Source organism: Rhincodon typus, chromosome 36 (genome assembly GCF_021869965.1).
Source record: "Rhincodon typus isolate 14 chromosome 36, sRhiTyp1.1, whole genome shotgun sequence".
In the NCBI taxonomy this organism is placed as follows: domain Eukaryota; kingdom Metazoa; phylum Chordata; class Chondrichthyes; order Orectolobiformes; family Rhincodontidae; genus Rhincodon; species Rhincodon typus.
Genome location: NC_063367.1, coordinates 2,006,044 through 2,031,050, shown reverse-complemented (window position 1 = coordinate 2,031,050; position 25,007 = coordinate 2,006,044). Strand labels below are relative to the sequence as shown.

Genomic DNA, 25,007 nt, shown 5'->3' with positions numbered 1-25,007 from the left:
AGAACATCCATGTTCAAGGCCATTCGAGCAATTTAGAGTCATACAGCTATAAAGTATTAGAACATGGAAACAGGCCCTTCAGCCCAGACTGGTCCATGCTGACCATGGTGCCCTGTCAGCTTGTTCCAATTGCCTGGATTTGGTCCATATCGCTCTAAACCCTTCTCATCCGTGTACCTATCGAAATGTTTTTTAAATGTTGCTATTGTACATGCCTCAACCACTTTCTCTGGCAGCCCATTCCATATATGCAGCACTCTCTGCATGAAGACGTTGCCCCTCAGGTCCTTCTTAAATCTACCCCCTGTCACCTTAAACCTATGCCTTCTACTTTTCAAGACTATATGCATTCATCCTACCTATGCATCTCATAATTTTATACACCTCAATAAGGTCACCCCTCATTTTCCTACGTTACAAGGAATAAAGTCCTATCCTGGCAAACCTCTCCCTGTGACTCAGGCCTACTAGTCCTGGCAACATCCTTGTAAATCTTCTTTGCACACTTTCCAATTTAACTATGTCATCCTATAACAGGGTGACCAAAACTGTACACAATACTCCTTGCGGCCTCACTAGCAACTTATACAACTGTGACATTACGTCCCAACTCCTTTAAAAATTTCTCGATCAATGAAGGCCAGCATGCTAGATGTCTTCTTCACCACCCTGTCTACCTGTGACGTCGCTTTCAATAAATTATACTCCTAGGTCCCTCTGTTCCACAACACTCCTCAGGACCTTACCATTTACTGTATAAGTTTGTTTGACTTTCCAAAGTGCAACACCTCACACTTATCTGCATTGAATTGCATTTGCAAATCCTTAGCCCACTTCCCCATCTGACCAAGATCCCTCTGTAATTTTTGATAACCTTCCTTGCTATCAACGATTTTGTATCATCTGCAAACTTACTAATCATGACTTGTATATTCATATCTGGATCATTTATGTAAATAACATATAATAAAGGTCCCAGCACTGACCCCTGTCGCACACCACTAGTCACAGGCCTCCAGTCTAAGAAACAACCTTCGACCATCACCCTCTGCTTCCTACCATTGAGACAATTTTGAATCCATTTAGCTAGATCCCCTTGGATCCCATGCGACATAACTTTCATGACTAGCCTGCTGTGTGGGACCTTGTCAAAGGCCTTACTAAAGTCCATATAGACAATATCCACTGCCCTACTCTCATCCATCCTCTTCGTTACCTGTTCGAAAAACTCTAAAAGATTTGTCAGGCAACACTTCCTGCGCACAAATCCATGCTGACTCTCCCTAATCAGACCATGACTATCCATTTGTCCCCATCGTTCATCCCTTTCAGCCCTGGGATCATTCTGGTGACTGCATTGCACCCTGATTTCTCCTCCTGGATGTGGAGGGTCCAGGTCTCAATCAGTGTCTCCAGGTGGGGTCTGAGCCAGGTCAGACTTGACCCACTCACTAGACATTGGCCAAGACTCTTCAGATCAACCTAATTTAAACACTAGGGGCCTCATGAGTCGTGTTTCAGCCTGGACAGGGTCTGGGGTGCAGAGGGCCTGGGGTTGTGGTACCCTGCACAGGCCAAATAAGAATTGGCGGGGCACAGGAAGGGGCAACCCTAATGGAAAACCAACCTAAAGCCAAGTACCTTGACAGAAATTTGAGATGGGGACTTTGCTCAGTTTCTGTATTAGAGGGAAGTTGTTCCAGTCAGCAGCTACATTTTGATAGGTCCATCCTTAGGATAACAGAAAACAGCTCATTCTGACTGATACGGTCTGGCACGGACACGGGGCGGTCTGTCAGGGACAGTCGGACACAGACACACGACAGTTTGACAGGGAACTGGGACAGTCTGACAGGGACAAATCTGACATGGACATGACAGGGACCACAGAACTGTCTGATGTGGAAATGAAACAGTTTGAAGTGGACACAGAACAGTCTGACACAGACACTGGACAGCCTGACAGGGATAGTCTGACAGGCTCAGTTTGATACTGACATGGCACAGTCTGACATGGACAATCTGAGTTGCTCACATAAAGAATGACAATGATCAAACATAAGGGGAGGTTCATAGTTCCAACCTCCTTCAGTGTCAGTTGGAGGCCGGACACACCCCAAAATTAAACAGACCCAGCAGAGTTTTGCATAGACCAGGTGGTCCAGGGTCTGTCGAGAGACAGAAGTGAACCAAATGGCCTTTTTCTTGTCCCAGCATTCTTCCTGTTTAGCTCCTGACTTTAAAGAGTGAGGTGAGGAAGAGGAATGAGAAGGGAATGTTACTCTGCTCCACTCTCTGAAGGAGGACCGGAGGTGATACAGTAATCACTCTGGGATCTTTCTCATCTCCTCATCACTGACCTAACCCTTATCGACTCTTGATCTGGTAGGACCTGGCTGTGTCAAACCAGACCCTCTCGACTGCCTTTTTGCCCTGGTGCCACAGTTGGTACAGGCACTTCCAGCCTTTCCGCGCCGACACCATGATGTATTCCTCATTCTCGGGATGGAAACACACATTGTGGCTGGCGTTAAGCAGTGACTGGGAAAACCTACAGAGCACCAGCAGGAACAGAGAATCACGCTCATCCTCCGTCAGTGGGATGACACTCTCAAAACCTGCTATGACATGCCCCCCCACCCTGAGGGGCTCTACTCTCCCAATCATCAGATACGTAATGCTGATGGCCAGCTCATACACAAAGCAGCCATAGCTCATGTCACCAAAGTCCAGGATTGCAGAGATGCGGAACTCTGGTTGTGGGTGTGTCGTGCTGGACCTCTCTGTCATACCTTCCAATGCCGAGGAATCCACTGGTGTTAGCAGAATGTTGTGCTCGTTGCAGTCTCCATGAATAATACCTGAGAAAAACCATTTTGAAAACACTGCAATCATTCAATAGCCTGACAACAATCAATCCTGATTAGCTAAAATCACGAGGCAGACAGTATCAATTCATTCCAGAAAGATTTTGTGCATTCTGAGACAGAAGTAACATAGAAACATAGGAGATAGGAGCAGGAGGCCGCCTGGTGGCACAGTGACTCAGTGGTTAGCACTGCTGCCTCACAGCACCAGCACCGCAGCACCACCCTCGGGTGACTATCTGTGTGGAGTTTGCACATTCTCCCCATGTCTGTGTGGGTTTCCTCCGGGTGCTCCGGTTTCCTCCCACAGTCCAAAGATGTGCAGGTGAGGTGGGTCGGCCATGCTAAATTGCCTGTAGTGTTCAGGATGTGTAGATTAGATGGGTTATAGGGGTATGGGTCAGGATGAGATGCTCTGAGGGTCGTGTGGACATGTTGGGCCAAAGGGCCTGTTCCCACACTGTAGGAAATTCTATTCTCATTTGGCCCTCATCTGCTCCATCATTTTTCATGATCATGGCTGATCGTCCAACTCAATAGCCTAATCCTGCTTACTACCCATAGCCTTTGATCCTGTTCACCCCAAGTGCGATATCTAGTTGCCTCTTGAATACATTCAATATTTAGGCATCAACTACTTCCTGTAGTAATGAATTCCACAGGCTCACCGCTCTTTGGGTGAAGAAATGTCTCCTCATCTCTGTCCTAAATCATCTATCCCGAATCCTCATACTGTGACCCCTGGTTCTGGACACACCCACCATTGGGAACATCCTCCCTGCATCTACCCTGTCCAGTCCTGTTAGAATTTTCTATGTCTCTATGAGATCCCCCCTCATTCATCTGAACTCTGGCGAAAACAATCCCAACCGAAATCAATCTTTCCTCATAGGTCAGACCGCCATCCTCAGAATCAGCCTGGTAAACCTTTGCTGCGCTCCCTTGAGAGCAAGAACATCCCTCCTCAGAAAAGGAAACCAAAACTGCACACAATATTCTAGGTGTGGCCTGGAGGTATTAAGTGGAACATGACTGAGAGGAGCAGGTGACTTTGCACGTCCAGATCGGAGGATTTCTTCACCTATTTATCTGTTGTTAACGATTTGTCAGAGACTAACAACTGAGACTGACTGGAAGGAAAACTCTCATCATCAAATCAAGTCATGACTGGGACTGTAGAAGGAGATACTGATTTTGTGGTAATGACATTGGACTGACAATCCAACAGCTCAGTCTAATTCCCTGGGGACATGGATTCAAGTTCCACCACGGCAGCTGGTGGAATTTAAATTCAATGAATGAATTTGAAATCTAAAGCTGTCTCAGTAATAGTAACCTTGAAATTACCATCTTTCATTGTAAAAACCTATCTGGCTCATTACTATTACCCAGTCTGACCTACATGTGACTCCAGACCCATAGCAATGCATTTGACTCTTAAGTGCTCTTTGAAATGCTCTAGCAAGCCACCCAGTTCAAGGGCAATTGGGGAGGGGCCACTATGGTTTCAACTGTGGTACCCAGGTCCCATGAAAAAAAAGTAAAAATGTGATAGAGAATGATCTGGATCAACTGACCCAGAAATATTAACTGAATTGTGAATATAGACAGAGAATTGGTTAAAAAAAAAGACTAGATTTATTAGACCATTCAGTCCCTCAAACCTGTCCCCCAGTCAATAACAACATGGCCGATCAGATTATGTCTTCAACTCCAATTTCCTGCATGTACACAAATAGCATGACCCTTGACCCTTCTCATAGGCAGTTAAGGTGTGCAAAAAAAAAATCCTTTCCCACACAACCCCATCTTGTGAGAGAATAAAAATAAACTCTCGTCTATCAAAACATTTGACAAATTCCACCTTGAATAAATTCAACTACCTGCCTCCACCTCACTCTGGGAAAGAGAATTTCACTGAGTTGTGATTCTGTGAGAGAATAAAATTTTCCTCATCTCCACCTTAAAAGGAAAATGTCTAATTTTTAAACAGTGTTCCCCTTTTTCTAGACCCCTAGAAAAACATTCTCCTGGTATCCAACCTATCAAATTCTCTCAGGATGTTGTATGTTTTAATAAAGTTAGGGGTGTACACAACACATTGGGGACGTGATGATGCTGTGACTTTAAAAAGTTATTTTGTCCTTTTTTTTGAAGAGAGTTTGTAAGGCAGAGGAATTGAGCATGCTACCAGACCCACTAGACTAAACAGCTTGGGAAGGTTTGGGATTTTTTTTAAAACAGCCTGAATGGGTGTGGCCAGCTCTTTCAGATCAGGATTTCTGGGTTTTTAGATTTAGCTTTAAGTAGACGCTGTTGGGATCTCAACAGAGTTGGAAGCTTAGTGAATGTCTCCTGGCTACTATTCTTTCTGAATTTTCTCAATGTTTTTTTTCTCCTGGATTGGAGAACTTCATGTGACAATCTATGGCTAAAATTGCCTTTTTGCCAAGGGAGTGTGTTTATGAGATGTTACTACATTGGAACAGTTAATTAGTAATAGATACTGTATCTATTATTCACTTAACTTTACCAATAAAGTTGTTATTCTAAACTCCTCTTTCTTTGGTTGTATTTTAATTACAGTATTTAAATAAATTGGATTTCGCTTAACGTCAAATACTTTGACTAGTCACATTGCATCTGGAACAGGCACTTCACATTTGCCTTTAAAAATAAGAAAAGTTAGGGTCTATGCTACCTTCTTAATATATTTTGAGGACTCTGGTCTGCTCCATAACAAGAACATTTGCCACAAGGATATGGTCAAAGAAGATTAGACAGTATTCGGTACCATGTAAATGAGGTTCTAACAGGAGCATCATCGCCAAATGATCTGTGTGAAAGGCAAACATTTAAGATCCTCAGCAAAGGAGTGATAGAAGATATGAGGAGAGGTTTTGGCACATGAGGTTGGTGAAGTATAGACTATCGAAGGAGTAACAGTGGGGAGATAGTTTCCACAAAGAGACCCATTCTGACAGGGTAATAAATCTTTAAGTTCAACACAATAGAGAATGGCAGGACACTTTTAACATTGAAGAGTTTAGGGATCAAGTGAGGCTTTGAGGAGGAGGGATAAACTGATCCAGATTTCTAGCACCCCAGACACCACCCCTTTCCACCCCAATCCCAGTGAGAATAAAATTTTCCATCTGTGTCCCCATGAAATCTTTCAATCAGGAGCTGAATGGGACTCTGGGCACAGATAGTGAATGGGATGTCGGATGAATCCAGGTGTTTGAAACATTCGGATGAGCTGAATGACCTGGCACTGCACTGTAACATTCGATGGTCCTGTGACCAATCTGCTTTGGGAACGCACCAAGTTTTGCAATGAGGTTTAAACTTACTTCTGTGAAATTTGCTGAGGTTGGGGAGTATCTTTTCTTTGAACTGCTCAAGAACTTGTTTGACAATTGAGCGTGTTTCACCTTCCTTCATTTCAGGCAGGTACTTTTCCAGGAGATGAAGATTTGAAAGGTTCCATCTGAATCCTTCTCGATGCAGACTCTTTGTGGATGGGTGCCGGAACTCCTAAAAGTGGGAGAAATCCATTACTGATTCACAATGGTGTGATTCAGTGTGAATAAGAAAAAAGGAAAGGCTGATCGTACAATCCTTCTCATCTGATCATATCATTCCCTTTCAGACAATGTGTTGTCAGCTGTCAGCCTCACAGCTCTCGAACAGAATAGGAAAACCTTCTGATTTTTCTTATTAACCTAACTCTTATTATGTTGTGAAGGATTAATTCTGTTCAGCAAATCAAAAATTTTCATAGACATCAAATTCCACAGTCACAATTTTAGTAAATACATTTGTTAAACATACCCTTAGAAGTGAATACATAAAACACAAACTTTGGGTTTAATCAAAGGACAAACGTTTTTTAGTCTTTCATGGATATAGCTGATAAGGCCAGAATTTGTTGCCCATCTCTAATTGTCTGTGCACAGGGGGGCTCATTTCAGAGGGCAGTTTAAAATCAATCCCATTGCTGTGGGTATGGAGTCACTTTCAAGCCAGACTGGGTGAGATTTCCTACCCTAAAGGACATGAGTGAATTAGATGGGGTTTTACAACAATCAATGATAGTTTCATGGCCATCGTTACTGATACAAGCTTTATAAGCCACATTGCTTATAAACCAACTATAGCCTGCCTGTTAAATTACCTGAGGAGATTACACAAACTATTCCCTAAAATTTAGAAGGTGAATTGACTGAGATTTTCAGGATATTGAGAAGAATGAATAGGCTGGATGGAGAGAAGCAATTTCTGCTGGTAAGGGAGTCTGAGACAGGGATAGAGGGCAGTGTCTAAAAATTGGAGCCAGAATAGCAGTGAAATTAGGAAACATGAGATTCAAAGACTAATGGATGTTTGGAATGCTTTTTGCTAACAGCAATTAATGCTTAATTAATTGTTCATTTTAAAATGGGGATTGCTAGGTTCATGTTCCTTAAAAGGGCTTTAATGATCTTCCCTGTTACAAGTTTTGAATTCACTTTCTCAACCTCTATGAATCTGAGCAACTGAATCCACCACTAATTTATAAAACAAAGAACTGCAGATACGAGAAACCCAAAAACACAGAAATTGCTGGAGAAATTCAACAGCTCTGGCAGCATCTGTGAAGAAATAGCAGAGTTAACATTTCAGGTCCAGTGACCCTTCTTAGACATTGAATCCCTACAGTGTGGAAACAAGCCTGTTGAGTCTGCACTAACTGTCCAAAGAGCAATCCACACCCCTACTCTATCCCTGTAACCCTTCACTTCCCATGGCTAATTCTCCTAGCCTCCACACCCATGGACACTACAGGCAATTTAGCATGGCCAATTCACCTAACCTGCACATCTGTGGACTGTGGGAGGAAACTCATGCAGACAGAGGGAGTATCTGCAAACTCCACACTGACAGTCACCCAAGGGTGGAATTGAACCCAGGTCCCTGGTGCTGTGCAGCAGCAGTGCTAACCAGTGAGTCACTGTGCTGTCCTCTATGCTGCATGTTCAGAACCTGCTGCCAGACCTACTGGGTTTCTCCAGCAATTTCTGTTTTTGTTACACATTTATTATACCTTTCTCTTACCCAGTTCTACATGATAATTGAAACAATTCTGCAGGACACACTATAGTTCCATGGTTGAACATTTTAAATCAGCTTCTATCTTATAATGTCTTAGCTTTATGAATGTGAGAACAGGAGTAGGCCATTCAGCCTGCCCCACCATTCTAGATCATGGTTGATTGTCAACTTAAGTTTTCCATTTTTTTTTTAACCATTTTTCCCACTATTCCATACCTTGATACAGTAGTATCCAGAAAACTATCAATTTCTGCTTTGAGCATGTTCACTGACTGAGCTTTCACAGCTCCTGGGGTAGAAAATTCCAAAGATTCACTTCAATCTGAGTGAAGAAATCCCCCCTCATCACAGTTTCAAGTGGCCTGCACCTTATTCTGAGATTATCTTTGTGGTTCTGTGCCTGTAGCCTTGTGAAACTTCCTTTCTGTGTCAACATTGTTTGGCTGTTCGAGAATTTTGTAAGTTTCTGAGATCACCAGTCATTCTTCTAAACTCTAGAGAATTTACACCCAGTCTACTTAATCTCTCCTCAGAAAACAGTCCACGCATCCCAGGAATTAATCTGTGTGATCTTTTGCTGCATACCCTCTATGACAAATGTATCCTTCCTTAAGAAAGGGGACCAGAGCAGCACTCCAAGTACGTCTCACCAAAGTGCTAAACAATTGAAAACAGTTTTACTCTTCCACTCAAATCCTTTTGCCAAAAAGGACATGGCAGTTGTCTTCCTAATTATTTTCTGTACCTGCAGTGTCCTAGGTACAAGGACATCCAGGGTCTCTTTAGACATTCACGCTTCTCAATCTATCACCTTTTAAGAAACAGTGTGCACCTGTGGTCCACCCCCAAAGTGGATACCTTTGTACATATAGTCCGATTTGTCCACACACTCAGCCTGTCTCAATCCCTTTGAAATTTCTTTACATCATTCTCATAACACACATTCCCACCTCGTTTTGAGTCATCACAAAATTAGAAGTACTATATTTGAACTCCACATTCAAATCATTGATATAGATTATGAAGAACTGGGGTCCAAGTACAGACTGTACTCTTGTTTCTCTTTCCATTAACCAGATGTTAAAATTATGAGGGACACAGACAGGGTAGATGGGAAGAAACTGTGTTTTTAAAGAGGGTGATGGGAACCTGTAGAGGCAGAAATCCTCATGACATTGAGGAAGTATTTAAATGTGCACTTGTGATGCCAAGGCTTACAAGGCTATAGGGCCAAGGCAGGAAAATGGGATGAGAATAGTTTAGTGGTTTTTTTGACTGGAGTGGACATGATGGGCTGAAGGGCCTTTTTCTGTGCTGTAGATCTCTGTGACACTTAGTGAGATGTTGTAATTTGGAACATGCTGTCTGAAAGAGCAATGGAAGCAGGTCGATAATAACTTTCAAAAAAGGAGCTCACTCATTCAATACCTCGTGAAGAGCTTTGTCCATTTGGGCTAAGGTTCTACCGATTTTGTAGAAGGTCCGATGATCCAAAGTGAGATTGACAAATGGGATCCCGGGCAGGTACGTCAGCAACCTGATCATATGTCGTCTGCATTCATTTTCTTGCTCTGAAAAATATTTCCAGCATGAGTTAGCTTTAAATTTAGATGCATAACTTTTGCCATACTGAAATGTTGCAGGGGCAGTGTGACAAAGTGAGTGGTAATGGCTTCAAACTCACCAATAATTAATGATATCAACAGCAAATTGGATAGAGGCTTGTTGGACATGGGGAAATAATGGGCTATTGAAACTGACTGAGTTGCTCACTGAGAGCTGACAAAGGAATGGAAGGAACTTAAAACAGTCACAACCACTAAAGAGGAAAACTATTGTCATTAAAGTGTGACAAGTCCCCTGGACTGGATGACCTGCATTCTCAGAATTTAAAGGAAGTATCTGCAAAGGTAATTGATGCAATGGTTCTAATGTTCTACAACTTCTTAGTTTCTGGAAAGGACTCCGCAGACTGGAAAACTATAAATGTAACACCAATATTCAAGAAAAGAAGGATACAGAAAGGAGGAAACTAGAGGCTAGTTAATTTAGCATCTATCATTGGGAAAATGTTGGACTCTATTCGTAAAAATGTAAAAGCATGGCATTTAGAAATTCATAATATAATCAGGCAGTATTAACATGGTTTTGTAAAGTGAAAATCTTGGTATACAAATTCATTCCAGTTCTTTGAGGACGTAACAAGCAAGGTAGATAAAAGAGAACCAGTGGATGTAGTTTATTTAGATATCTAAATGCATTTGATAAAATGAATAGTTTACTGCATAAGAGTGGTATTGGGGTGATATATCAGCTCAGCTAGAGAAATGGCTAATGAACAAGAAAAATAGAGTAAGGATAATGGGGTCATTTAGAGATTGGCAAGTTGTAACCTTGTAGAGCTAGAGGGATTGGGTAGCATGGTGGCTCAGTGGTTAGCACTGCTGCCTCAAAGCACCAGGGACCCAGATTCAATCCCAGCCTCAGGTGGCTGTCTGTGTAGAGTTTACACATTCTCCCTGTGTCTGTGTGGGTTTCCTCTGGGTATTCCTGTTTTCTCCCACAGTTCAACCATACGCAGGTTAGGTGGATTGGCCGTGGTAAATGTGGGGTTATGGTAATAAGGTAGGGCTGGATCTGTGTGGAATGTTGTTCAGCGGGTTGTGCAACTCAATGGGCTGAATGGCCTCTTTCTGTACTGTAGGGATTCCATGATCAGTATTGGGGCCTTGATTGCTTATAATCTATATCAATGACTGTATGTATTGTAGCCAAATTGGCAGATGATACAACGAGAGAAAGGAAGGCAATTCGTGAAGAGGATGTCAGATGTCTGCAAAGGGACACAGATAGGTTAAGTGAATCAGAAGATGAAGAATAATGAGGGAAAATGTGAGGTTGTCCACTTTGGGAGGAAGAATAGAAAAGCAGACTATTATTTAAATGGAAAGACCAAAGAACTGTGCGGTACAAAGGGATCTAGCTATGCTAAATGTACATGAATCACAACAAGTTAGCATACAGGTACATCAAGTATTTAACAACACAAATGGAATGTTGGCCTTTATTACAAGAAAGCTGAAGTATAAAAGTAGGGAACCCTTGCTAAATCTATGGTTGTGAAGTTGGCTACAGTACTTGTGAATTAGAAGGCAGGATTTTAGAATTTGTTTGTTAAAATGATAGGGGGAAGAGTGCAAGGTCGCTTTAAGAGGTGATGTGCTTTCCTAAGCTTCGGATAAAAAAAATGCCTGCAAGAAGCTGCCTATACGCAGACAGTTCTGAAATTGAAACATATGTATCAATTGGCTGTGGGGTTGGCAACCTAGGCTTGTTCTGACATTTAGGCAAACAGCCTGAGTTTCAGTCAGTTAATTTAAACCAGGCCCTAGATACCCAAACCCAATTAAATTTAAATCTGATGGTGTTAACAATCTAGGACCAATCTCATTATAAGAAAATTGACAGGGTATATAAGAAGAGGGGTTTTTTCCCAAATTGGGTGAAACTAACATCGGAAGGTTAAAACCCTGGCTCTCACAAAAATCTTTAAGCTGTCTGATTAAGCACCATCTAAAAGGTACCACAGCATTCTTAGCTAATATTTCTGACACAAGCGTTCGACAAAAGAAGAATTCTCAACTAAAGAATGGTGGAAAGGGTACGAAACATTCTGAAAGATGCAACCTGACTGTAGTTTTGGGAGTCTAAATTTTAATTTATTTTTTCTTATTACTTTGGTTTATATAAGTGGGACTTATATTTATTGGAACAGCATTGCATTAGACTTTTGTTCTATTTGGGATTAGTAGTTAAGGGGGAATTGTTCAGTTTGTTAGTAGGTCTGTTAATTTGTTCACTGTTAGAGTTAGATGAATAAATTGTTACTTGTTGCTTATTAAGTCAAGTCTAGGATCTGGCTGGTTTGTGTATGGGATCTGAATGGATCTGAACAAATTTGGACAGATTTGAACAAATTTGGGGTATGAAAGGCTCCAGCAAATTTAAACAAACTTAGGGATTAGTGTCCTAGATCTTTAAATAAAACTTGGGTGAGAGGCGGAAAATCTGTTTAATTTTGGTTACTTGAGGTTGGTTAAATCAAAAGTGGGGAAATGGCTCTTTACATTGCTAAAGGGGTTCTGGGGTTTGAGGATGCTTCCCAAATTTGCCAACAAAGTTCAGAAGGACAGAGGAAGGATGTACTTTTAGACTTAGTAAACAAGCAAAATTTGGGTTTAACTAGGGATAAGAGGAAAGCTGAAATTGTAATGGAGTTAGCCAAACATTTAGGTATATCAGAGAAACAGTCAAGTGCAGTGGAGTTAGAAAAAAATTAAATTGCAAATGAGATAACTGGAGTTAAAAAATGAAAGGAAGCAGAGAGTGTGTGAATTACAGTTAAAAGCAGATGAGAAAGAAAGGGAAAGAAGATTCCTAGCTGAGAAAGAAAGGGAAAGAAGATTCCTAGCTGAGAAAGAAGAAAGGGAAAAAATGTTCAAATTGGAAAAGATGAAGAAGGAACTTGAAACAAAAAGACTTCAAATGACAGAGGTAAAAGTACAAGATAGAAGTGATGATGAGCTAACTCATCGTAGCTAACAGCCTGATAGGGAAACATATACAAATATGCCCAAACATTACCAAAATTTGAAGAAAAAGATGTTGAAGCCTTTTTAATTTCCTTTGAGAAATTGGTTAAATAGATGAATTGGTCAGAGACTATGTGAGTAATCTTAATTTAGACCAAGTTGGTAGGCAGGTCTAGTGAGGTGTTTGCAATGCTGTCAGAGAAGGTATCAGGAGACTATGAAGGAGTGAAACAGGCTATTTTGAGTGCCTACAAATTGGTACCAGAAGCATATAGACAACGGTTCAGAAATATAAGGAAGAAATCAGGTCAGACTTGTGTCAGGTTTGAAAGAATTAAATGTAGCAACTTCGATAGATAGGTAAGAGCATTAAAGATAGAAAAGGCATAGGAGAACCTTAGAGATATTATTCGGCCGGAGGAGTTCAAAAACTCAAAAGATAATAAGAATTCATGTTGAGGAACAGAAAGTTACCAAAGTAAGAAGAGCTGCAGAGATGGCGGATGAATACACATTAGTGCATAAATCGAAGTTTAGCTTCTGAGAGCAATTTCATTCCATGTGGGATAAAAATTGGGAAAAAGGGAGATCCTTCAATGAAAAACAAAAAGTAGATCACACTGGAAGCAGTTTACCACAAGTAAAAAGAACTCAATTGTGTGAAAAAGAGGTAAAAAGTCTCAGGTGTTTTCACTGTAATGGAGGGGAACACACAAAATGACAGTGCTGGTGGATTAAGAGAGGCACTGAGAAAAAGGATGTGGTAAAAGGCGCTAACCCAGTGGGATTAATTGAGGTAGTGAAGGAAATCCCAAGAGAAGTTGAGGAGCTACAGGAGACTGCACAGCCTAGTTAGAGCTGGAAATGAGACAGTGCCCAATCTCTACAAAGACTTCACCTCTATGGGTAAGGTTTACTCAGGAAAAACAGGGGGAAGGTAAAGAAGTTAAAATATTGAGAGATACAGGAGCTGGTCAGTCTCTAATAGTAAGAGATGAAAGTATTCGCACTTCTTCCAAAATGTTACCCGAAAGAGTGATAATCTGTGAAATAAATAGATTTAATGTTCCCCTGTGTAAGTTAAGGCTAGAAAATCCGATCAAGACTGGGGAAGTGACAGTGGGAGTGACTGAAAGAAAGTCTATTCCAGGAATACAGTTTGTTCTTGGAAATGACCTGGCCGGATCAAAGGTGGGAGTAATGCCCCTTGTAATGGAGAAGCTGAACGAAATCTAAAATTCGTACATTTTCCCGTGGGGATAAAGTATTGGTGCTGTTACCTGTAGTAGGAGATCCCTTCACAGCAAGGTTTAGTGGTCCCTATCAGATTGAGAAGATGTTAAGTCAGGTGAATTATCTGGTATAGATGCCAGATAGGAATAAACTTTATTGGGTATGTGACGTGAATATGATGAAACCCTACTATGACCAGGAAAAGGATCCGGAGAAACAGGTGTTAGTCACCTGCCCCTCAGAGCGGGTAATCAAATCCAGATAATTTGAGTTTTGATGTGCCTCAAAATAAGTTAAATAATGAGGAAATCCTTAAAGAATGGGATAGAGTAGTAAACTATCTGTCTCAGGAACAGAGAACTGAACTGAAAGGTTTGTTGCAGCACTATGAGGACATAGGTAGGAATAGAATGGGGAGAACTATTACTATAGTACATGATGTTGATGTAAGGAATCCTGTTCTGATAAAACAACACCCCTACAGGCGTAATCCTCTCAAAGGAACAGAGGTACAGAAGGAGGTGGAAGCAATTCTCCAAGAAGACATCATAGAGATGAGTCAAAACGAGTGGAGTTTTCCGATCGTGTTGGTTCCCAAACCTCATGATACTTAATCGTTCTGCATGGATTATCAAAAGGTCAACACCGCACCTAAATCAGGCTTATACGCAAATCCAAGCCTGGAAGGCTGTGTGGAAAAACTTGGACAAGCTACTTATATCACAAAGTTGGACTTACTTCGTGGTTGTTAGCAAGTATCTTTGTTAGAGAGAGCAAAAGAAGTTTCTGCGTTGTAACCCCAGTTGGTCTGTATCAATTTAAAGTAATGCCTTTTGGTGTGAAGAACGCACCAGCCACATTTCAAAGACTTATGAACAGATCTGTGACGGGATTGACTAACTGTGCCGTCTGTATGGATGACATTGTGATCTTTAGCCATTCGTGGAAAGATCACATGGTGCATTTGGCACAGCTGTTTGAAAGATTATAGGAGGCAAAGCTGGTCATAAATTTAGCAAAGATAGAATTTGCGAAGGCGGCGGTGACGTTCTTAGGACACAACATCAGATATGGAAGGATGACACCAAGGAATGTGAAGACAAAGGCCATCAAGGAATTTCCAAGACCATCCTCAAAGAAAGAGCTGCTATGCTTTCTGGAACTGAGCAGATTCCAAAGGACATTTGTACAAAACTTTAGTAGCGCGGTGGCATGCTGATGGATTGTTAAAGAACACAAAATTTTGGTGAACAGAACAATGCCAGGAAGCATTTCAGAATTTAAAAGCAGTATTATGAAGTTATGTAGAGTAATCATGAATTGGAAGGCAGGAAGCTAGAATTTGTTTGTTGAAAAAGAAGTGTGTGGCCCCTTTAAAAGATTATGCTTTGTCTGTGCTTGGAAGTTTGCAAGTACTATGCAGAGAGCCCCAAATTGAAACAAGGCCTTACATTTGGCAGGCAAAACAGCAGTCTTGTTTTGATGTTTTGGCAACAAGCTGGACTCAGCCAATTAATTTAAACCAAGTCTTCAGTGGTTGAAAGCCAATTGAATTTAAAACTGATGGTTTTGACAACCTGAAACCAATCATATCATAAGAAATTGTTGTGTCATTGGGGGTATATAAGAAGGGTTTTTTAAAATCAAAGTGGGAGCCAACTGTCATCTGAAGTGAAAGCAAATCTGCTGTCTGAGAAATAAGCACCTCGCTCTCACAAGAAATCGCCAAGCTCTCTCAGAAAGCACCATCTTATCCATAAAAGGTACCACGGCTCTTCTAGCTAAGAGTCTTCACAGAGAAAGCATCAGGATCAGTGGTAGAAAGTGGAAGGTGTTTATGATTGAGAGATGGTCAAGGCGGCAAAACATCTGGAAAACACATTCTGTGTGGACTTTGAGAGACTAAGTTTTAATTTTTTTTATTACTTGGATTATATAAGTGGGACTTGTGTTTATTGGAATAGCATACTAGTAGAATTTTGTTCAGTTAGGGAATAGTTAGGAGTTGGAGGGAATTGCTCAGTTTGTTATTAGTTGTATTAATTTGTTCACTGACAGGGTTAAATAAATAAATTGTTACATGTTACTTATAAAGTGAATGTCAGGGATTTCTTTCATTTAACCTCTCCTTTATAACAGATTGGGAGGTAAAAGGCAGGCTATACCATTTCTCCCCATTTCCTTTAGCAGAGTACGACGTGAGGTGAGCTTCTCTGAATGTTTCAGGTTTAATTATCAGAGGAGTTTGACCTCCTCACCATAACACTATACACGGCTTCATGAGACAACACCTAGAGTACTCTACATATTCTAGTCTCCTTTCTAAGTAATGATATACTTGCACTACAGGCAGTTCAAAGAGACAGAGAGTAGTTGTGGAGGGTTGTTTTCAGACTGGAGACCTGTGGCCAGCGGTGTTCCACAGGGAATGATGCTGAGTCTACTTTTGTTTGTTATTTATATAACTGATTTAGATGAGGATGTAGAAGGCGTGATTAGTAAGTTTGCAGATGACACCAAAATTGGTGGAGTAGTGGACAGTGAAGGTTATCAAAGATTACAAAGAGATCTTGATCAATTGGGTCAATGGGCTGAAGAGTGGCAAATGGGGTTTAATTTGTATAAATGTGAGGTATTGCATTTTGGTAAAACAAACAAAGACAAGACTTATACAGTTACAAAAAGGGCCTTGTACAGTGTTGTAGAACAAAGAGATCTAGGGTTTCGGGTACGTAATTCTTTGAATTTTGCATAGACATATTGATATGGTGGTTAAAAAGGTATCTGGCATGCTTGCCTTCATTGCTCAGACCTTTGAGTATAGGAGTTGGAACGTTATGTTGAGGTTGTATAGGACTATAGAACATAGAACAGTACAGCACAGTACAGGCCCTTCGGCACACGATGTTGTGCTGAACTTTTACCCTAAACCTAAGGTCTATCTAACCTCCACCCCTACCTTATACTATCATCCGTATGCCTATCTAATAGCCGCTTAAATGCCGCTAATGAGGCCGATTCCACGCCCCTACCACTCTCTGAGTAAAGAACCTACCTCTGACATCTCCCCTATATCTACCTCCACTCACTTTAAAACTATGTCCCCTCATAATAGCTACCTCCACCATAGGAAAATGTCTCTGGCTGTCCAATCTATCTATACCTCTGATCATTTTGTACACCTTTAGTGAGGCCTCTTCTGATAAAATGAGTCAAGTTCCGGTCTCCCTTTATAGGAAGAATATCATTAAACTGGAGAGGGTTCAGAAGAGATTTAAAGGATATTGCCAGGAATGGAAGGTTTGAGTATAAGGAAACGCTGGATAGGTTGGGACTTTTTTAACTGGAGTGTAGGAGGTTGAGGGCTGACCTTATAAAGGTTTATAAAATAATGAAGGGTATAGATATAGTGAATGGCAGGTGTCCTTTCCCCAAAAATTGGGGGATTTCAAGACTAGAGGGCACATTTTTAAGATGAGAGAAGAAAGATTTTAAAAAGACATGAGGGGCAATTTTTTTTACAGAGATTGGTTCGTGTGTGGAATGAACTTCCAGACGAAGTGCTGGATGCGGGTACAGTTACAATGTTTGAAAGACATTTAGATAAGTATATGAATAAGAAAAGTTTTAAGGGATAGGGGCCAAGTGCAGGCAGGTGGAACTAGTTAACTATGGGATTATGGTCAGCAACATGACCAACGTAGTGTACAAAATACTGTGCAAGGACTGTCAAAAACATTACATTGACCAGACAGGAAGGAAATTAGCCATCAGGATACACGAACATCAGCTAGCAGCAAAACAACACGATGAACTTTCCCTCATTTCAGTACACTTGGACAATGAAGGCCATCAATTTAACTGAGACGACGTGACCATCCTAGCTCAAGCCAACCATAGATACACACAGGAATTCCTAGAAGCCTTGTTCTCCACCCATAACACTACCAATAAACATATGGAATTAGACCCCATATACAAACCCTTGCAAAAAAGAACCAGAAATGACACAAAACAGACCAGATCATACAAATACTAAGCGGAGTAGAACACCATTGCTTCATCAGAGGCTGCATTGATGATGTTACCCAGCATGGTGATGAAACGTCTGAACTATGACCAGCCAGCTCGGTGATCAAGTCAACAACCTCATCCACAACCCGAGCTATAAATCTTTGCAAGAACCTTAAATTGTGCTGAATCCTTAGAATGAGGTTTTAAGTGATGCAAGTTACATAAGCTTGGCTTTTTGTCTCTTGAGCTTAGAAAAGACAAATAAATTATTTCCTTTTGTGGGCGAGTCCAGAATGGAGTCCAATTTTACAATTCTGCTATTTAGGAGAGTAAACAAGTTGCATGTTTGTGGAAGTCTGGGCTATCTCTCTGAAACCCTCAGGGCAGAGTGGGATATGTTGGTCAACAGCAGATCTGAAGAGTGCTATTGTGTCAGATAAGTGTTTGGGGGCTATGATGTGTACATGCAGTAGAGAAAGAGATTGTGTTTGAGTCTAGAAACAGAGCATTACCCAGGAAGAAAGAAAGGAAAATCTTCATGAAGCAGAAATCCTTCATGTACATCAGCTACATCTCCCTCTGCACCTTCACATCCAACCCATTAGTTTTAAAACTTTGTTCTGTTTACAATTCCACAGACCCGAAACATCAGCTTTCCTACTCCTCTGATGCTGCCTGGCCTGCTGTGTTCCTCCAGCCCCACAGCTTGTTATCTACAGATAATGAATCTTTCTTTAATGGTACCAAGCTGTCTTCAGACACAGTGAAGAGAATTACTGTAGCCCTGGACTTTCAGATTGCTATACATCACAATTCCTCTCATTCTCACCAGCTCAGATTCTAGCCATATACATCCCTTGTGCTACCTCCTGGGAAATTTGTCAATCCCAGTAAAGGTGCCGAGGACGGACTTCTCTGATTGATCATTCATTTTCCACGTAACACCATTAAGGGATCACATGCTGCATCAGATTTGTCATACTCCTTCTTCGGCCTTAGGATTGGATGAACACTAATTTCCAATGAAATATGAGGAAAACAAAATTCATAGTCTTCAGTTTGCATTGCAATCTCTGCTTCTTCGCCATGGACTCCTTTGCTGTCCTGTGCCACTGACTAAGCCTGAACCTCTTCACAACCTTGATGTCATAGTGGGAATGTTCTCCCTGCTTCCCCATTACCGATCGTATGTTCTCCCTACTTCCCCATTCAAAGAACTTGGGTGTCACTGACTAGGCGAACACATATTACCTGCCTTCTACAATGGTCCTTAACTTGCACACTGCTGCTACTGAACTTTGGTGGTGGAGGGAATGGATGCTTATGGGTGTCGTGTCAATCAAGTGGGCTGCTTTGTCCTTGATGATATCAAGTTTCTCGAGTGTTGTTGGAGCTGCACTCATCTAAGCAAGTGGGGTGTATTCCATCACACTCCTGACTTGTGCCTTGTAGATGGTGGACAGACTTTGAGGAGTCAAGAGGCGAGTTACTTGCTTTAGATTTCCTATCCTCTGACCTGCTCTTTTAGCCTCTGTGTTTATATGGCTGGTCTAGTTCAGGTTCTGGTCCCTCAGAATGTTGATAGTGGAGGATTCAGTGATGGTAACACCAATGAATGTCAAGGGCTGATGATTAGATTCTCTCTTGTTGGAGATGGTCACTGTCTGGCATTGTGTGGCACAAATGTCACTTGCCTGTTGCCAGCACAAATTGGGACATTGTCTAGTTCTAGCTGCATTTTAACATGGACTGTTTCAATATCAGAGAAGTCATGAATCACACTGCATATTGGACATTTATCAGTGAACATCCCCGCTTCTGACCTTATAATGGACAGAAGGTCAGAACCTAGAGATCTTTGATGACATTTTCAGTCAAATGCTGCCTTCAGGTCAAGGGTAGTCACCGTCAGCTCAGAAAATTGGGAAAGCATATAAAACTGGACAAACCATCTAGCATTGACTTCAGTATAAGGAATAATAACTACAAGTCTGACTTTGTTGGCCCTGCAAACTCCTCCTTACTAACATCTGGAACCTAGTTGTGAAAATTGGGAGAGCTGTCTCACAAACAAGTCAAGCAACAACCTAACATTGTCATACTCATAAAATCATACCTTACAGACAACATCCCAGACACCACCATCACCATTTCTGAAGTGGTGGCACAGTGGGCTACAGTTGAGAGACAGTGCCCTGGTATCCTCAACATTGACTTTGGGCTCCATGACATCTCATGACACCAAGTCAAAGATGAGAATGTACTCCATGTTGAACAACACTTGGAGAAAGCACTGAGGATGGCAAGGGGGCAAAACATACTCTGGGTGGGGGATTTTCAATGTCTATCACCAAGAGTGGCTCGGCAGCAGTATGACAGATCGAGCTGGTCGGGTCCTAAAGGACAGCTGCTGGACTGGGTCTGCAGCAGGTGGTGAGGGAACCAACAAGAGAAAAAACCATACTTGACCTCATCCTTCCAATCTGCCTGCTGCAGATGCATCTGTCCATGACAACATCAGGAAGAGCGACTATTGCACAGTCCTTGTGGAAACAAAGTCCCACCTTCACATTGAGAATAACCTGTACTGTGTTGTGTGGCACTATCACCATGGAAAATTAGTCAAACTTCGAACAGATCTAGCAGCTCAAGACTTGGGCATCCATGAGGCACATGTGTGCCATCAACAGCAGCAGAATTGTACTCCAACACAATCTGTAACCTCATGGCCCGGCATATCCCCTACTCAACCATTACCATCCAACCAGGGGATCAACCCTGGTTCAATAGAGAATGCAGGAGGTCATGCCAGGAGCAGCACCAGGCATACCTGAAAATGAAGTGTTGTCCAGTGAAGCTACTAATTGCATGTCAAACAGCATATACAGTAAGTGATAGACAGAGCTAAGTGATCCCACAACCAACGGATCAGACATACGTTCTGTAGTCCTGCCACATCTAATTGGGAATAATTTTGGACAATTAAACAACTCAGTGGAGGAGGAGGCTCCACAAATATCCCCATCTTCAACAATGGAAGAGCCCAGCACATCAGTGCAAAAGATAAGGCTGGAGCATTTGCAATAATCTTCAGCCTCCCCTAGTGGTTCCCAGAATCATGGATACCAGTCTTCAGGCAATTCGATTCACTCCATGTGATATCAAGAAACGGTTGGAGACACTGGATACTGCAAAGGCGGCGTGCCCTGACTGATCTAACCACGTACCTAAACTGAGTGGCTTCCTAGGCCATCTAAGAGGGCAGTTAGGAGTCAACTACATTGCTGTGTGTCTGGAGTCACATGTATGTCAGATTAGGCAAGGACAGCTGATTTCCTTTCCTAAAGAACATGAGTGAAGCCTAATGGTTTTTACAATCACCAATACTTCAACTAGATACTGAATGCTACTTTTTAAAACTTCATTAGATAATTGAGTTTAAATCCCACCTGCCATAGTGGCAGTGATGGTATTAACCCATATCCCCAACAGCATTAGTCTGAACTGTTGGGTTACTAGTCTAGTGACTTTACCATTACACTTCTACCTCACCCCGCCAAAAGCCAGCTCATGTCGAATAGAGGTGGTTAGCTTCTCTTTTATTAGAGGTGACCATTGACTGGCACTTGCGTACTTGCCATTTAACAACCCAAGCTTAAATGGTGTCAAGGTTTTGCTGCATACAGCATTAGACAAAGGGGCAACCTTCGTTATTCATTCATGGGATGAGGGTGTCGCTGGCTAGGCAGCATTTATTACCCATCCTGAATTGCCTAGAGGACAGTTAAGAGTCAACCACATTGCTGTGGGTCTGGAGTCACATGTAGGCCAGACCAAGTAAGGATGACAGTTTCCTTCCCTAAAAGGACATTAGTGAACCAGGTGAGTTTATCACAACAATCGATAATGGATTCACAGTCATCATTAGATTCTTAATTACAGATATTTATTGAATTCAAATTCCACCATCTGTCATGGCGGGATTTGAACCCAGGTCCCCAGGACATTATCTGGGTCTTTGGATTAATACCAATAATAATACCATTAGGCCATCGCCTCCCCCAAATGTCAATGATGAAGCAGCTGAAGCCAAAGACAGAGAAACTCTTGGGACTGTGACAATTTACCTCCAATCACAACATCTATCTTCCTCTTTGACTCCCAACTAGTGGAGAGTTTCCCCCGATTCTCATTGACTACAGTTTTTCTCAGGCTCCTCGATGCCACACTCAGTCAAATGTGTCAAAGATAGTCACTCCCACCACAATTCAGCTGTTTTCTCCATGTCTAGAATAAGGCTAAATGTAGATAGGACCTGTGTGGCCCCGATGGAACCCAAACTGAATGTCAGTGAGCAGATTATTACTGATTAAGTCCTGCTTGATAATGCCATGACAATTGGCTGGGTTGGGCTTGTCCTTCTGTATATGTACAAGACATACCTGGGTAATTTTCCACATTGTTGAGTAGACAGAATTGTTGGTTCTATACTGGAAGAACCTGCCTAGGGGCACAACTAGTCCTGGACTTCAGTAGTTTTAGGTCTTTGGTACTATTGTCAAGATGTATGGTCTTTGACATAAAGTTTTCTTAATGCCTACAATTTTCTTAATGACATTGCCCACCTCTGCTCTTGTCTTAACTCATCTGTTGCTGAAGCTCTCATCCATATTGGCTCTGCACTCAAATACTCCAATATGCCTCACCTTAATCACTGTGACACACATTACCGATTATATTTATGATAGAAGTAGCTAGATTACTAGAGACCAACGGTGTCAAGAGGTATGTGGAGAGAGCAGGAATATGGAATTGAGATTGAAGATAACCCATGGTCATATTGAATGGCAGAGCAAGCTTGATGGACTGAATGTTCTATTTCTGCTCCTATTTGCCATGTGACCTCCCTTTGTGACTGTGCCAAACTTTGTTTAGTAACATTCCTGTGACGCACATCAGGATGTTTCACCATGTCCAAGATACCATTGCCAACTTACTACTGAGGCAGGTAAATTAACTAATTTCATGATGGACCAGGGTTATACAGAAAAAGATTCATGCATACAAAATGGGAAATGAGAAAGACTATGACCATCTCCCACTCCATCTATTTAATAAGATTATTGGTTGTTCTGATTAGCCTCTATTCCTTCAAGCCATAGAAAAGTTATGCACAGAAAGAGACCATTCAGCTCACTGTATGGCATTTTTGCCTGCTCTCCATAAGCCAATGTTCAAAACTATATCTATCTCCATGTTGAATATATAGGTATGTGACTGGAAAAGCACAGCAGGTCAGACAGCATCAGAGGAGCAGGAAAGTCAATATTTTGGGCTGAAATCCTTCGTTAGGACTGCATCCTGATGACCTGCTGTGCTTTTCCAGCCTCACACCTATAAACTCTGGTTTCCAGCATCTGGAGTCCTATTGAATATAGTCTTGAATATACTCAATGATAAACTCCTCTGTGGGATAGTGCATTCCAAAGATTCATGACTCTCAGAAGAAATTCCTCCTCAACTCTCTTTCAGATGGGAGACCATTTATTTTTAAGCAATGCCTCCTCATTCTAGATTCTGCCTGTGGAGAAACATTCACTCAGAGTCTACCTGGTCCCCCTCAGCATCTTACTTAGTTCATTAAGATCACCATTGAGAGAGATGCTAGGCCCAACCTGCTCAACCTCTCCTCCCCAGAAGAACATCTTCATCCCAGGAATCAACCTCAAGAAAGTTCTCTGAAATGCCCCCACAGGAAGTATATCTGTCCTTAAATAAGAAAACCAAAACTGGACACAGTCCTCTGGCTGTATTCACATCAATGCCCTGCAGCAAGATTCCCCTTCTTTTATACTCCATCCCCCTTGCAATAACAACCAACATTAAGACCACAAGATGTTGGAACTGAAGTAAGCCATTCAGCCCATCGAGTCTACTCTACCATTCAATGATATCATGACTGATCTGACAACCTTCATTTCCAGTTTCCTCCTTTTTGCCATAACCTGATTTTTTTTTGCTTTTTTTTTCTGAACTGAGGAGATTCTAATCTCCTGGTTATATTTTTTTGTAATACTCCTACAATACTGCTATATAGTAGTAGCGTAGCGCTATATAAAAAATATACTGCTTTCCAGCAGTAGTGCTTATTTTTTTCCCCTCAGCACCTACGTTGTGAGAGAGAGTGAATGTGAGAGAGAGTGAATATGAGAGAGAGTGAGAGAGAGAGAGAGAGAGAGAGAGAGTATATGTGAGCGTGTGCGTGTGTATGTGAAGTGTGAGAGTGAGTGTGCGTGTCTGTCTGTCAGTGTGTGCATGTGCTCATAAGTGCAGGAGTCAGTAAAAACAGCACATGCAAATAATTTTATTTGAACATTTTCCACCACCAGGAAAAACACCCATGTTGCCAGGGCACATGGTAGGAGCAATTCTTAATCAAAAAAAGTGAAAGGGAGGATGGGATCAACTCAAAATAGAGTTGCGGGGGAAATAATTCCTCCACCCCCTGTTGTGCCCAACTCTCCCTAAAGGCATCAAGACTGTTGGTGGACACCATGTACTTCCTCTCCGCGGAAGAGGATCAAGCAGTTGGCAGAAATGACCCCCTCCACGGCCCACTGCCTTGACCTGTTCATAGCCAGCCTGGCAAGGCCCACAAGGAAATCCTCCACCTGGCCCACACCCCTCTGCACTGGGTGTCTAAACATCAGGAGCATGGGACTGAAGTGCAACCAAAAGCAGAGGAGAAGGTCTTTTAGATAACTAAAAAAGGGAGCGCAAATGCTCACACCCAATACACATATGGTCCACAGACTCCACAGCACCTCCATAACCTTTGATTCCATTACTGATCGAAAATCCATCTGTCTCAGTCTTGAATATACTTAATGACTTAATTAGCCCTCTGTAGTAAAGAATTCCACAGATTCACTACCCTCAGAGAAGAAATTCCTCTTTGTCTCCATCTTAAATGGACAACCACTTATCCTGAAGTAATGCCCTCTCTAAGGTTTTGGAGTAAATCTGTAGCTCAGGTTGTGGGTGTTGAGGTTGGTTGGCTCGCTGAGCTGATTTGTTGTTTTGCAGACGTTTCGTTACCATGCTTGGTAACATCCTCAGTGCAGCCTCCAATGAAGCGTCGCTGTGTTTTCCCAACGCTGCATTGGAGGCTGCACTGAGGATGTTACCAAGCATGGTAACGAAACGT

General features: G+C 41.8%; 1 protein-coding gene across 1 annotated transcript in view; it reads right to left on the bottom strand.

Moving 5' to 3' along the window:
• Nucleotides 1-991: 991 nt before the first annotated feature.
• Nucleotides 992-25,007, bottom strand: part of LOC109925457 (hydroxylysine kinase-like) — a 33,044-nt gene continuing 9,028 nt past the window's right edge. The window contains exons 3-5 of the mRNA XM_048617158.1: nt 9,390-9,532; nt 6,221-6,404; nt 992-2,861 (exon numbers count right to left, since the gene is read on the bottom strand). Coding sequence (XP_048473115.1) covers nt 2,368-2,861; nt 6,221-6,404; nt 9,390-9,532 — 821 coding nt within the window. The 3' untranslated portion in view covers nt 992-2,367. The remainder of the gene's footprint in view (nt 2,862-6,220; nt 6,405-9,389; nt 9,533-25,007) is intronic.